Raw genomic sequence first — 12,568 nt, 5'->3', positions numbered from 1 at the left:
AGTCAATGACGTTGGCTGGTTTGTGCTAATCAGTGCTGAAAAAATTTCAACAATGTGTTTTAGTATAACTTTCTTGGACTCATTGCAAAGTTAACCTTTCTATCTGAAAGATGCAGCAACTATCAAAATAATCCCTATTATTAAAATATCATTTTAAATGAAAAAAGTGTCCTCAAATGGAATCCATAATTCAAAAACTTCCAACAATGCAGTAACGAAAAAAAAAACCCATTTAGATTAAATGTTAAGACTTCTTGAGCTTGTTAATCTCTGCCGATATTAGGCCACGGCTTCTCCTTCTTAGCTTGCTACAATGAGTTGTTTATGTATCTACAGCTTATACATGAATGTGTATACTTTAAGCTTTTACTGTGTTTAAGGTACACAAAGAAGATGAAACATCATCATCAAAAGAGTCAATCTATCCTTTCTTGTCCCTCCCTATCATTTCTTTTTAACCCATAACAACATCTCAACAGTGATTGAGCATTATTTGCCGGCACACAAATAAAAGTATCTGTGTTATAACTGTGAATCATTCCGATCTCCACACACTTGACATGTAAAAGTTGCCATAATTTCATTCTCACAATATTTTCTTAATATAAAGTAGGATTTTACCATAACAAATATGTCACAAATTTGTCAAGTTCCGAAAGGAACAAGATTACAGTGAACAGGCTTCTGAATAAGAAAGGTTTTCCGAACATATCCAAGATTTTAAAACTGAAATAAAAAAAGGAGAAGTGAATCTGAGAACTTTAGTATTGCAATACCAATCCAGTGAGTCAGATGACATGGCCTATTATAAAGCATTTCATTCATGACTTATGTGTAACACCTCCTGCTGTGACTCAAGGGATGTGAGTCACAAGCAGCTTTTCCCATTTAAATCTCAAATTTTTTTAATTCCGGAAGCTGCATTTGCGAGACAAAGCCACTAGTGTTCGGTTTTTGTCAAAAGTAGTTAGAGAGGATTAACAGGAGCGTTTTTTTTAAATGACAACAATTTAAAAAAAAAGGTATTCCAGATACAAAGGGTGAGGAAAACGGTTTTAAAAGCGTCTAAATTAATTAATACATAAGTAGTTTTTGAGGCTGTTAAAGTTAACCGGAAATGACGACTGCGCTTTGAACGTAAGTTGTTATCTTGCATTGTATTATCTTCTCAAAATAATATATTTTTAAAATACTATATGCGTTAAATAACAATAATGAATAGCGCGATTATTATTAAACGTATTTTTAAAGTAAAATAAAACAAATTAAAACCTGACCTCAATACCCACAATGCAACGCTCTCTTGCCATCTTGTCGGGGTGGGATGTGTTAGCAGAGCGGCAGGCAGTTAGCTGCCCGTTAGCTCGCAGTCGCTGTGGTAAAGTGGTTTCATGTCAGCTAGCCTGCCCAGAAGAGAGCTGTCCCACACACCTCCCCGGAGGCTCGTCCGCAACGACTCCCCGGGCGTTCCTGCCGCCACACTTTTTGGAATTACAAGCTGAATATCGACCGTTTGAGGGATTTGTTTACATCATGAAAACGCGCGTGTGCTGTTACCGAGCCAGGGGAAAGTAGCTAACAGCGGCTAACTCGGCTAGTCCGGGGGAAGAGAAGTGCACAAGAAGTGCGGGGGGGAACAGGCAACCGGGCCCGCCTTTTAGGACCGAAACTACCGGCGGAAACCGCTTGACAAGAACTTTTTCACAAGGGCGCCGAGTAACTTTTTTCTTCAGCCGAGGCGTGAGTCTTGTTCGGGTGGGAGAGTCCGCCCGAGAGTTCGTGTGTGTTCGGGTCTGACGATCTGTCTTCGGGAGTTTTTTTTTTTCATTCTTTTTGGAGGATCCGGCCTCGAGGATTGTGACACTCTCACCGTCAACGGGGGGAGGAAGAGAGAAGGAAACGGTATGGAAATGCCATGTGATCATCTTTCTGATACCCTTTAGCTGTGAAATACACGTTAAAGACATTTTTTTTTTTTTTAGTCTCGAACTTCCTGTCCGTCCGGGGGTTTGTGGGGGGGCGAAGAACTCTTTTTGAACCGCCGACATGTCTAAAATGCCTGCGAAGAAGAAAAGTTGCTTCCAGATCACGAGTGTCACCCAGGCTCAGGTGGCCGCCAGCAGCATCACGGAGGACACCGAGAGCCTGGACGACCCGGACGAGTCCCGGACGGAGGACGTGTCGTCGGAGATCTTTGACGTCTCTCGCGCCGAGCTGCTGGGCGTGTGTGACAGGAGTTCGTCCGAGGAGACGCTCAACAACGTGGGGGAGTCGCAGGAGGTCCCAGGGCATCTGACAGGTCCGGTCAATGGGGGGCCCGCTTACAAGAGCGTGGGCTCCGGTCGTAACATGGGAGGAAACGTGCCCGTGCCGGCTGCGAGTCAACCTTTCGTCACGAGTCCGGTCGGCCACCCTTTGACATCAATCGTGACGACCCCCTCTACTAGTGTGACGCACACGGTGGTCCCCGCGAGCACCAGCTGTACCTCTCGATTCAGGGTCATCAAACTCGACCACAGCAGCGGAGAGCCCTTCCGACGCGGCAGGTGGACGTGCACGGACTTCTACGAGAAAGACTCTGATTCGAATCGGACTATAGACAGCGTAAGGCCACCTTTAATCCCGAACCACAGCCTGGACCGAGACATCGGGCTGGGGACCACCAGTAATTCTGTGATCACGACCAGTGCGTTCTCGTCGCATTCTTTGGAGGGCACTGCGGACAGCGGCTACTCCGTCGCGCATCTCTCGCACCCTCACCCGTCGGAGTCCCTGCACAAAGGTTACAGTTTTCACATCGGGAACGGAGCAAGTGCCTTCCAGACGACGGGGTTCGCCGACGCGTCGCAGCAACAGGTCAGCATGCAGCCCGTGTCTTCTCAAAACTTCCTCTCGAACAGCGTCAACGGCGTGCACCAAGGTGCCATGCAGCAGAAGTCACCCATGATGCCTCCGGTCACGCAGACGCAGCATCCGTTCGCGTACTCCGGTCAGCCGGACTACCGTCAGCAGCACTTTGTTTCAAGCACGCAGAACCTCGTGGTGACGTCCCATTCTGTCGGGCTGTCGTCCTGCCAGGGGGGGCCCGCTTCTATATTCATGCCTTCTGGACTCGTAGCCAAGGGTTCCATGCATCACATGGGCAACATGTCCAGTATGGTTCCTATACACCCAGGAACAAGCCACCAGCAGCCTGTGAACCCTCATCAGCCTTTTTCGGGGGGGTTAAACGTCGCCTCCACGCATTCTGTCGTCACCACCAGCGCCCACAGCGGTATGCTGAACGTGCCTGCCACAGTGCCCAGTACCACCAACAACAACACCGCTCTGGGGGTGCCAAGTCAAGCGCCTGGAAACATCCATCCCCAGGGAGCGCACGGAGGGTCGAACGTGAGCCTCTACGCCGGCTTCAGCATCCACGCCGAAGACGGCCGGCAGAAGTCGGACGCTCTACCTCACTCCAGCATCGTCCCGGGGAGGGATGCTGTGAAGCCTTTCATCACGGAGGGTCTCAACTTGCCCAGCCCCGCTGTCAACAGCCTGTTCAACATCCACATCGCCATGGATGCTGACGAGGACGGGTAAGAGGACGTCCTGTAAAAAGTCATTGTAAATTCAAATTTATTTGTCTGACAGTCAAAATAACTAGTATATTGTACCACGTTTATAGAACCTATCGTGTAACTTTAAGATAAATAAAAGGGCAGATTAAATAGTTGTCATTGGTATCAGGAACTGCCCTTCATATTTATACATTCCTTTTGCATTCTGCAGCCGTGAGGCCATGACTTAAACACCCGTAAGAATTCCCTTCTTTTCACAACTGTTCAGAGAACAAATGTAAGGAGAAATATTTGCATTTACCTAGTACAGACTTGTCCAAAGTCAGGCCCAAGGGCCATGTTCAGCCCCCACTCCAATTTCATGCGGTCCACTGCCTGGGGAATATATGGAATATTTCTCACCAGCAATGTCAAGCTTGTGTGAGACGCACATGTTGGGTTAAATCCTTTTGAGAAGATTGTGTCGGTCAAATGATAATGTCTGCAACATTGTGGCACTAGTGCAGAATTATTTATGAATCAAGAACACTTTTGTGTTTTTTTTGAACTTCTAAATATTTGTTTTAAACTTTTTAAGTTCATCTTTAATAACGCATGTAAATGTCAGTGTTAACGGAGACGCTAGGCTGACAAAATGTCTTTAACTTCCTTTTTATTTTCCCAAACATCTTTTTCCTTCTGCTCTATGATTTTCAGAAAGCTTTGGTAAAGGAATGTTAAACAATGATTACGTTGTAGACATAAACTGTTCAGTTTGTTTGAAATTATTTAATTCTAAAACTATCAACATATCAAGTTTGCCCATAATCATTTTCGAACCTTTTGAAATTTGTATTTAAAATTTTTTTTGTACATCCACAATCTAGTCTATTCAGTAATGTCTCTGCAGCGACCATTCCTACTAGGACACTTGCAGACCACTCCTCCCGCCCTCCGTCCAGTCTGACAGGGTGTTTAACCAGCACTTGGACTCCCAGTAGCTGTGTTTATTCCCCTCACATAGGTGGGGAACTTTCTTGTATTCCCTCTTCTGTCTAGAAGAGACGGTTGATAAACTCGCCCTGGGCAATGGGGCCGGACCTTTCTGCTTTAAAATCTCTAAACCTTGTAAATACTGACTTCTCTCTTTTGCCTTCGGTGCTCCTCTAACATACACACAACAGCTATTTTTAGGGTCTGTTGAACAGCGCTGGCAGAGCTTGAGATGAATCGTTCCTGCTCTCAACCATCCCAGCCAAGTAGAAAAGAGTTAAAGAGGTGATGGCTGAGCCAAGACTGACCTAGTTGAGACTTCCACTGCTTTTATTGTGCTGTACTTAGTGTCTGTTTCTGGCCTATATATTTATAAACTTTAGTGATCAACTGTTGACTTTAATTAAAGAATTAAATTCCTCTCTAAGTGCTTAATTTGGGAGTTGATTTGGCAAAAGTTTTGGTTCCAATTTTCGGTTGCTGTAAGACGGGGGCTCACAGACTTGTTGAGTTCTAATGGTTCTGGACTGGACACGTCAGGCAGGTGGAGAAAACACTCTCCTGCACAAAAAATTCACAGGCAGGATTTTCAATTTTTATTTTGGCTTAAGATGATTTTTTAAAACTTTTTAAAATTAAATTAACTGAATTAAAAGTGTTTTTTTATGTGCTTGATCATTCATTGAGAAGCACTAATGAAATGTAAGAAAAACTAAACAAACGTCAGACAAATTTATACAAATTTTAAGATTTCCCATATCCCTTTCTTTAAAAAAGACAAGATAAAAGTATAAAATAATTGCACCATTAGATCTATTAAAGTTGATTGCTCATGTATTTACACTTTGCCTCATATGTTTAAATTAAAATAAGTGGATAGCACTCTCTTTTCTATCGCTCTATTTTTAAATATGGTGTCAATTTTTTTACGCATAAATGTCGTACGTTGCACACGAGCAGAACATAAGTTCTATTCTGACTCTTTGGCTTCCCTCAAATATCAAGTCGTAAACCGAGACCAAGGGTCTCAGAATTAAATTGGCACTTTCAGATATAATTTGAAGTGTTATCAGCTGTAATTAAAGTGCCTGGTCAAAACCTCTCTTGTGAAGAAATCGGCAGCGGTACAAACAAATTTAACTCCATATTCAACTTTTTTTTCTTTCTTTTGCCGATGTGTGTGTGTGTGTAAAACCAGCCAAAAATGTTCTTATTGCTAAACCATTGGTAATGAATGCTTAATTAAAAAAGAAAAGCTTTTAGAGATTTGCAGGGTTTGGGTTGAGAACTTGGTTTTCCCTCGGCATGAGGTGGTTTGAATCTTTACACGGCATGTGTTGTCTTGGCCAAAGGAAGTGATGGAGGGGGTGCCGCTGAGACTGTTTCATTTATTAGCCTCTTCCTAACTACTACATCTGCCTGGGACCGATCATCCCCTCTTAGTTGCAACTGATTCATCTACTTGTGTTTCATTCTCCCTCTGCAGCTGGACCGTCGAGAAAACATTTTTATTATAAATGAGATGGAGTAATGTAGTAAACTAAGACTTTTGATTTATCCTGAATTTAAAAATTGGCAATATATAATCTTTGGTTAACTGATGTCTTTTTGTTGTTGGTAGCATTTAACATCAACTTTTTTTTCCCACTTTTTAAAATGCACCCCATGTAAAAAAAAAACATGTATTATTTAGTTGTTATTCATGCGGTCCACCTCACGTTGAGCCTTTTATGGCTTTAAAGGTCTGAAAAATTGAAAGATAATTGGTCGCCCTTTGTTCGTTTGCTTTGTTTTGCTGACATTATTCACGGAGTTGACAGAACACAAGTTTGCATGGAAGGTGTTTCCCACAATCCGCACTTGTGTGTCACACAGCTACATGTGACAGTTTGGTGTGTGTGATGGGAGGGGTCAGTAACGAATGTGTCCAATAAAGGTTTTATTATTGAAGGCTTGATAAACTTTTGTTTTTCTCAGAACTCGCCTGTGAATGCTATTCCAAAGCAAAGCCATCACACCCGTCTTTCGGTCTCTCGTTGTGCAGTAGAAACTAAAAGGCAGTTTGTCAACTCCTGCAAGCTCCAGGAAATGGTAGAAAATCCTGTCCTGTAAACCGTACAAAGGAAAGTAAAATAAAAGGTGGGATTGACAAAAGCACTTGTTTAATTGAGTCGTTTTAAATTATTTCTGTCTTTATGTTAATCCTTATTTTAGCTGGTGCGAGTCGGTAACGTTATATAAATCACTGGGACATATCATGTTCTCCCAGCTGAGTGGGAGCTCAGCTGAGGTCTTGATGTATTGTGCTTAATGGCTCTTGGTATGCTTCTTTTTTACACCACATTATTATTTTTCCTTGACACTGCTCCCCAAAGAGGATTAGCTTCGCGAGGCCACTGGATTTTTGCAAGATTTGTGAGCTGTTGAGATCATAAGTTCTGAGTAAACAAATCTCTCGAGGACCCGGTTGGATGTGAACTGAACGGCTTGAAGTGTTTTAATGCTAAACTTCTACTGAAATGTTGTGGACCATCTTTGTTCTTTGTTCACAAGTTCTTAAGCTTAAAAAAAAAAGTCTTATTGGTCAATGTTAAAATATCCTGCTAAACACTGAAACATTTATGTTTGTCAGGTTTTATATTTGTTCGTGTTTATAACAACATCTAAAAAAGGTTTAATTTTTGTTTTCAGAATGAGTTATTAATGATAACAGAATGATAACAATGATAACATAGAAAGATTTTTAAGGTTGAATTGTTCACGGCTTCTAACTACCGTTTCTGTAATACCAGCTCTGTTAAGAAAGAAGGGGATACCTTAACTTACATCGGCTCATGAAAACAAATGCACCCTCATGTGACTGTGCTAACAGAATGGGTTGTTATTATTCATTCAACATTGGTTAGTTGAGATTTAAAGACTTCGTAATACTGAAAAACTAATCAAGTTTTCTTTCTGATTTTTATCCATTAACGACACAGTTCTTGAATCATAGAAGTTGCATTATGAATTGGATAGTATGCAGTGTTATAATAGTCATGTGAAATGAGCTCTATGGTGCAAAACTCCTTCTTGTCTTTTAGCTTTAAATGTCATGCAATGCTTTCAACCATTTGAATTGTACCTGACATGTTCATAACTGCTTAAATAATGCCTTGTGTTATTTCTTTTGTTATTCTGTCAACTCTCACGTCAACAAAGTATCTTGAAAGACGGTGATAATAACCAGTTCTCTGTACGTAAGCTAAAATATTTGAACATTTTAGATGTTTTAAGATGTTGTCGTTTTTATTGTTACTCAAAACAAGTATTTTCCCAAGATGCACCATCATTCACTTGAGGGCAAAGTTAAATTGAAACTGTTTGTTTGTAGAAGTTGACACATAAATGGGATCTTGCAGCCTCATTATAAACACATGTTCGCTCGCTAACATGGCTTCTGGCTCCATTGAAATGTTTGTGTTAATATGCTAAGCAGAGTTATTTTGGTATTAAGGTTTGACTGGAAAACTGTGCCTCTCTACAAACATTGTTATCATGGCGTGATGTATGTGAAGTGTCGTGAGTATCTCTGTCACCAGGAAGACAAGAGGCCATCTGCTTAATAGACATTTTATCTGTTTTGTTTATCTTAACTTGGAATTTTTCTTTTTCTGGATTTAAGTTCCGCATTATTTCATGCTTATGTTCACAAAACTTCCGTAAGTTTCATCCTGCATGACATAACACTTGCAATCACAAACAACCATAGCCATAACATTATAAAAAACGAGTAAGAGTTTAATCGACACTATTCCTGCTTTAATAAACAATTATTCTATTGGGTGTATTGTCAAAGTGGCTATAAAATGAGAAAAGTTGACATTTATAAACAACGCAACCATATGTAAGTAAGTAAGTAACGGTTATTTAGAAATGATCCGGCGTTTTCTAATTCATCTCTGATGTCACTTTAAAGACATTTGTCAACAAATGGAATCATAAAGGATGATGAACATAAAGACAGGCCGTCCTTTGTGATGGAAAGTAGGACATTTAAAAAATGTTTTTCTAGTAATAATCTACATAACCACTAGAGTTTTCATTTTCCATTTAACAACTCCTAATTCCATTACATCAAAGCCCTTCCAGTAGTTATTAGACACAAATTATATATTCTAGTAGATCCACTATAAATCGTCACTAAATTATTGCCAACATAAGAGATGATCACACTACTGTATTTACTGTATTTTTAGGACTATAAAGGGCAGTTAAGATTTTGCCTTATGTTTCATTATATATAAATTGAGTTTTTACCAACTGACCTCGGATCGATGATTATAATTATTTTTATTTTATTCGCTAAACTACATTATATTTCGCAATATTTATTTTTTAATTAATGGACTTTCAAAAATTCTGTATAAGTAAAATAAACATGTATGTATGATTAAAAAATGTTATACTTAATGTAAATTATTGTACACACGTCTCATCGGTCGACACCCACTCCATGTCAGTTGTATATATTATAAAGAGATAAACGCAGAGAAGGAAAGAAAAAAACCTGTCGGCGCTTTGCTAAATGGTTTATTTGATTTCTGTATAACTATTTACACGTGTCAACGCCGACACCCCCCCTAATGGAAAGTCCAAATGCGAATGGAGTCAAAAGGTCAATCCAAATGATCTCGAGTAGATGTTTTAACTCATTTTAAAAGTAAATACTCTTTAAATTAACAGTGGTTGGAAATGCATGAATCAAAACATTTTTTAAACTTTAAAATCTGTTTAATTTAGCAGAAATCGGTTTGTGGATCGTGCAACATTCCCACTGTCCAAACATTGAGCTTGATCCAGCTGCTTCTGAAAATCCTGAAAAAAACCACATGCTGCCAATGCTGACTTAACTAAATTGCAACTTAATGTTCCTGGTGTTTTCAGAACCAAACGACAATGCATAAAAATGGATTCCCGCATATACCGCCTGAAGTTCCAAATTAAAAAAAAGTTTTGGAGTCGAACGCTCCATGAGCCAGTTTCCATTGTTGGCCGAAAATAAGTGTGTTCACTATTTGTAGTTGTTGCGTCTCCAACCCCTCAGTCCATTTTCTTGTGCTGGCAGTTTGACAAGGGGGAGGGTAGCGTTGGATGCGGAGTCAAGTTTGGGCCGGGGTGTGTGTGCGTGTTGGGGGTTGTAGTTGGATTGCTGCGCTGCCTAGAAACGAGGGGCGTGAGCAGCTTATTTTCCACAGCTGACTTGCCTAAACTGCCAGGGGACAAATTCCAGGAGCCCTGAAAGGCCGTGATTGTAGGATGCCCTGGGCTGAGGCATGAGCAACTCCGTTTTTTGGGGCTTGATTGTTTCTTTCCCTGTAAATCCGGCTCTTTCCGTGTCTCATAATGACCCGCTTGCTCTTTTATTGCTGTCAAAACTGCTGATGCTCTTAATCACCCCGTCACTTATCTTTTTTTTTTTACTCACTTATTCCTATTTCAAAGTTTTTATAAGAAGACTAAACTTGCACTTTTGTTTTTATACCCCTTAAGGTTTAAAAAGGGGGGGGAAGTGTGGGTGCTGAGCAATACTCAACAATCATTTACAAGCTAAATAAAACAACTAGAGATTGTTGCTAATGATGCCTCCTGGAGCACATTTAAAAAAAACTCTCTTAAAAATTACTTTTAACTATACGCAAGTCAAACGAGGGCATTATTCAAGCCATAGAAAGTTGAGTATTGTTAAAGGAGAAGTCTTGGTAGGAGCTAATCTCGACTGCGATTTGAGAATAAAAATGTAGAAGCGTATTTAACCGATTATTTGTTTTATAGACACCAGAAGTTTAGAAATGATTGCATTCGTTATTTACGTTTGTGCTCGAGGCTAGTAAAGTAAATCACTACCATCCTCACAACCTTAACAAACTGCATCGCATCTCCAAGCCAACGAATCGACCACAGTCGTGCGTTACTATCTCCTTCAAGAGTGCACGTGGTGCGTAAATTGCTTGTGCATGTTGACTTTTCCTAAAAAACCAAAGGCTCGAGCGTCAAAGCACTCACCGGCTCGTCCAATAAGCTGTTGACAGTTCCTTGCCAGTCTGTACTTGCTACGTAGAAGTCTTGAAAGATGTGACATGTTTATGACTTCTCATTCATTTTAAACAAGTGTCCTAATATGCAAAACTGAACGTGCCGTTAATTATTCAATTCAAATTTTGTTTTATGTTTGTTCTGATAGTTCAGATATGTAGCAATTTATTGAACAATATTAAGTGTTAATTTCCCTTGTAATCACTCTTTCCCAAAATTGTGACATAAATGCACTTGGTTCTTATTTTGTTGCTGTGAATCAGGTTAAACTTTGAATTCCACTTAGCATAGCATTAGGATCCGACATCCAAATATATGTTATTTAAATATCGGTTTTCCTTTTCCCGTCAATTGTGTTTTCTTTAGTTTCCCCTTCAGGTGAGCAGTAAGTGGTCATTATAATCCCTGGTATTTAAAACAATTATCGACATGTTTGGTCAAAGCTTTAAGTGTCACTAAATTGACCTAGTTGTAGGTTTCAGGGCGAGTTGAACGAGTTGATGGTAGTCGTCGAGCCTTAGCGTATTTTATGCCCTTTTTTTTTAATGTTGCAATTTTTACTTTTGGGTATTTTCTTTTTTGGATTGAACTGTTTTAACTCCTGCTTCCTCTTCCTCTGTCTATTGTGTCATATAAAATTAGGGAAGTAGAGAAGTGAAAGGCGCTGCAGTTTTGACCATCTTTATCTATTTGTTTATCTTGTGAACTGCTTTTAAATAACTCTTCTAGAAAACTAGATGGTCCTTGTAAAAAATTGAATGAAGAATGGTAAAATCCAGACCGTAATACAACAGGAAGTCTTCCAAGGAGCCAAAATCCAATCCAGATCAGATTGATATTTGGTTTGAACAGTCAGCGTTTTCAGTACAATGCCTTTCTGTTGTGAAAAGCTTGAGGCCAACCAGATCAGTAGCCATTCTTCTGGAGTTTAAGGAGTGGATTATACTGGAGGTGTGTTCTGAATAAAACATCTAAACGCGTAAAAGCAGAGATGTGTGGACACTTTCTGTAGCCATTCAGCATACGCTATTTGGGGAAACGAGGATTAAACAAGGCGGTTTTCAGTACCGAGGTCGCTCTGGAGCCAGAGACGTCTGAATACTGAGTAATGAGGATGTGTGGAAAGCATGGCAGGCAGCTGCTTTTGAGTCGACCATTCTTCTCTCTCTCTTCTCTTTCTTCCTTTTATTGGGTGTTGTCAACTGATCTGGTTAACCATAGCGTTTTCTTATGCTTTCCAGCTTTATTGGTTTTCATTATTTACAGTGTGCAACTAGTGTTTATTAAACACCTTTAGATGATCGACCTTCACAACTTGCCAATTGGTGAATCGATTAGTAAGTTCACGAGTGTTGATCCGAGACACGAGGGTCCATGGGCCAGCTGAGGTATCTGCTTTGCAAGTCCTGGGCGGAAGTTTTTCCCCTTTGAAGTAATCAACGACCGCCTCTTAGCTTTGAAGACTGCTTTCATATTCTGTCTACCACTTCAACAAAGTCGTCTTCTTTTTGCCCCCATCTCAACTTGGACATCCATGACTCTAGTCTACTCCCTCCTGTTGTATTAGACACTTTCTTTTGCCAAAGAACTCAAGTAATTGTCATTGTAATCATTATGTTGTTATCTTGTAACAGTTACATTTTATTTTGCCTTGTTTAAAAACAAAATATAGTTTTATAATCTACATAAAAAATATTGAAGCGAAAAAAACCTATGAAATTAAATAAACCTTAAAAAAAATGGCAAAACTAGACCCAGACGGTACAAAAATGCACATTGCATTATCACAGCAAATTGTAATTTTATCCACTCGTATCAAACACATTTTTTATTTAATAGTTTTTCTCACTGATCACTGTATATGATCATCAAGAGCAAAATGACAATAGTAAATTTAATTTTATACATTAGGAATTGTTACTACATTAAACAATGGAGAAAGATGCCATATACAATGT

At 40.0% G+C, this 12,568-nt stretch overlaps 1 protein-coding gene across 1 annotated transcript in view; it reads left to right on the top strand.

The window, feature by feature from the left end:
• Nucleotides 1–1,295: 1,295 nt before the first annotated feature.
• tsc22d2 (TSC22 domain family 2) overlaps nucleotides 1,296–12,568 on the top strand; it is a 32,578-nt gene continuing 21,305 nt past the window's right edge. The window contains exon 1 of the mRNA XM_087783543.1: nucleotides 1,296–3,581. Within this exon, the coding sequence (XP_087639669.1) occupies nucleotides 2,047–3,581 (1,535 nt within the window). The 5' untranslated portion in view covers nucleotides 1,296–2,046. The remainder of the gene's footprint in view (nucleotides 3,582–12,568) is intronic.

The sequence above is a fragment of the Callionymus lyra genome, chromosome 2 (assembly GCF_982586985.1).
Source record: "Callionymus lyra chromosome 2, fCalLyr1.hap1.1, whole genome shotgun sequence".
In the NCBI taxonomy this organism is placed as follows: domain Eukaryota; kingdom Metazoa; phylum Chordata; class Actinopteri; order Syngnathiformes; family Callionymidae; genus Callionymus; species Callionymus lyra.
The sequence above is the reverse complement of the archived record's forward strand: the minus strand, read 5'-3'. Positions and strand labels throughout refer to the sequence as shown.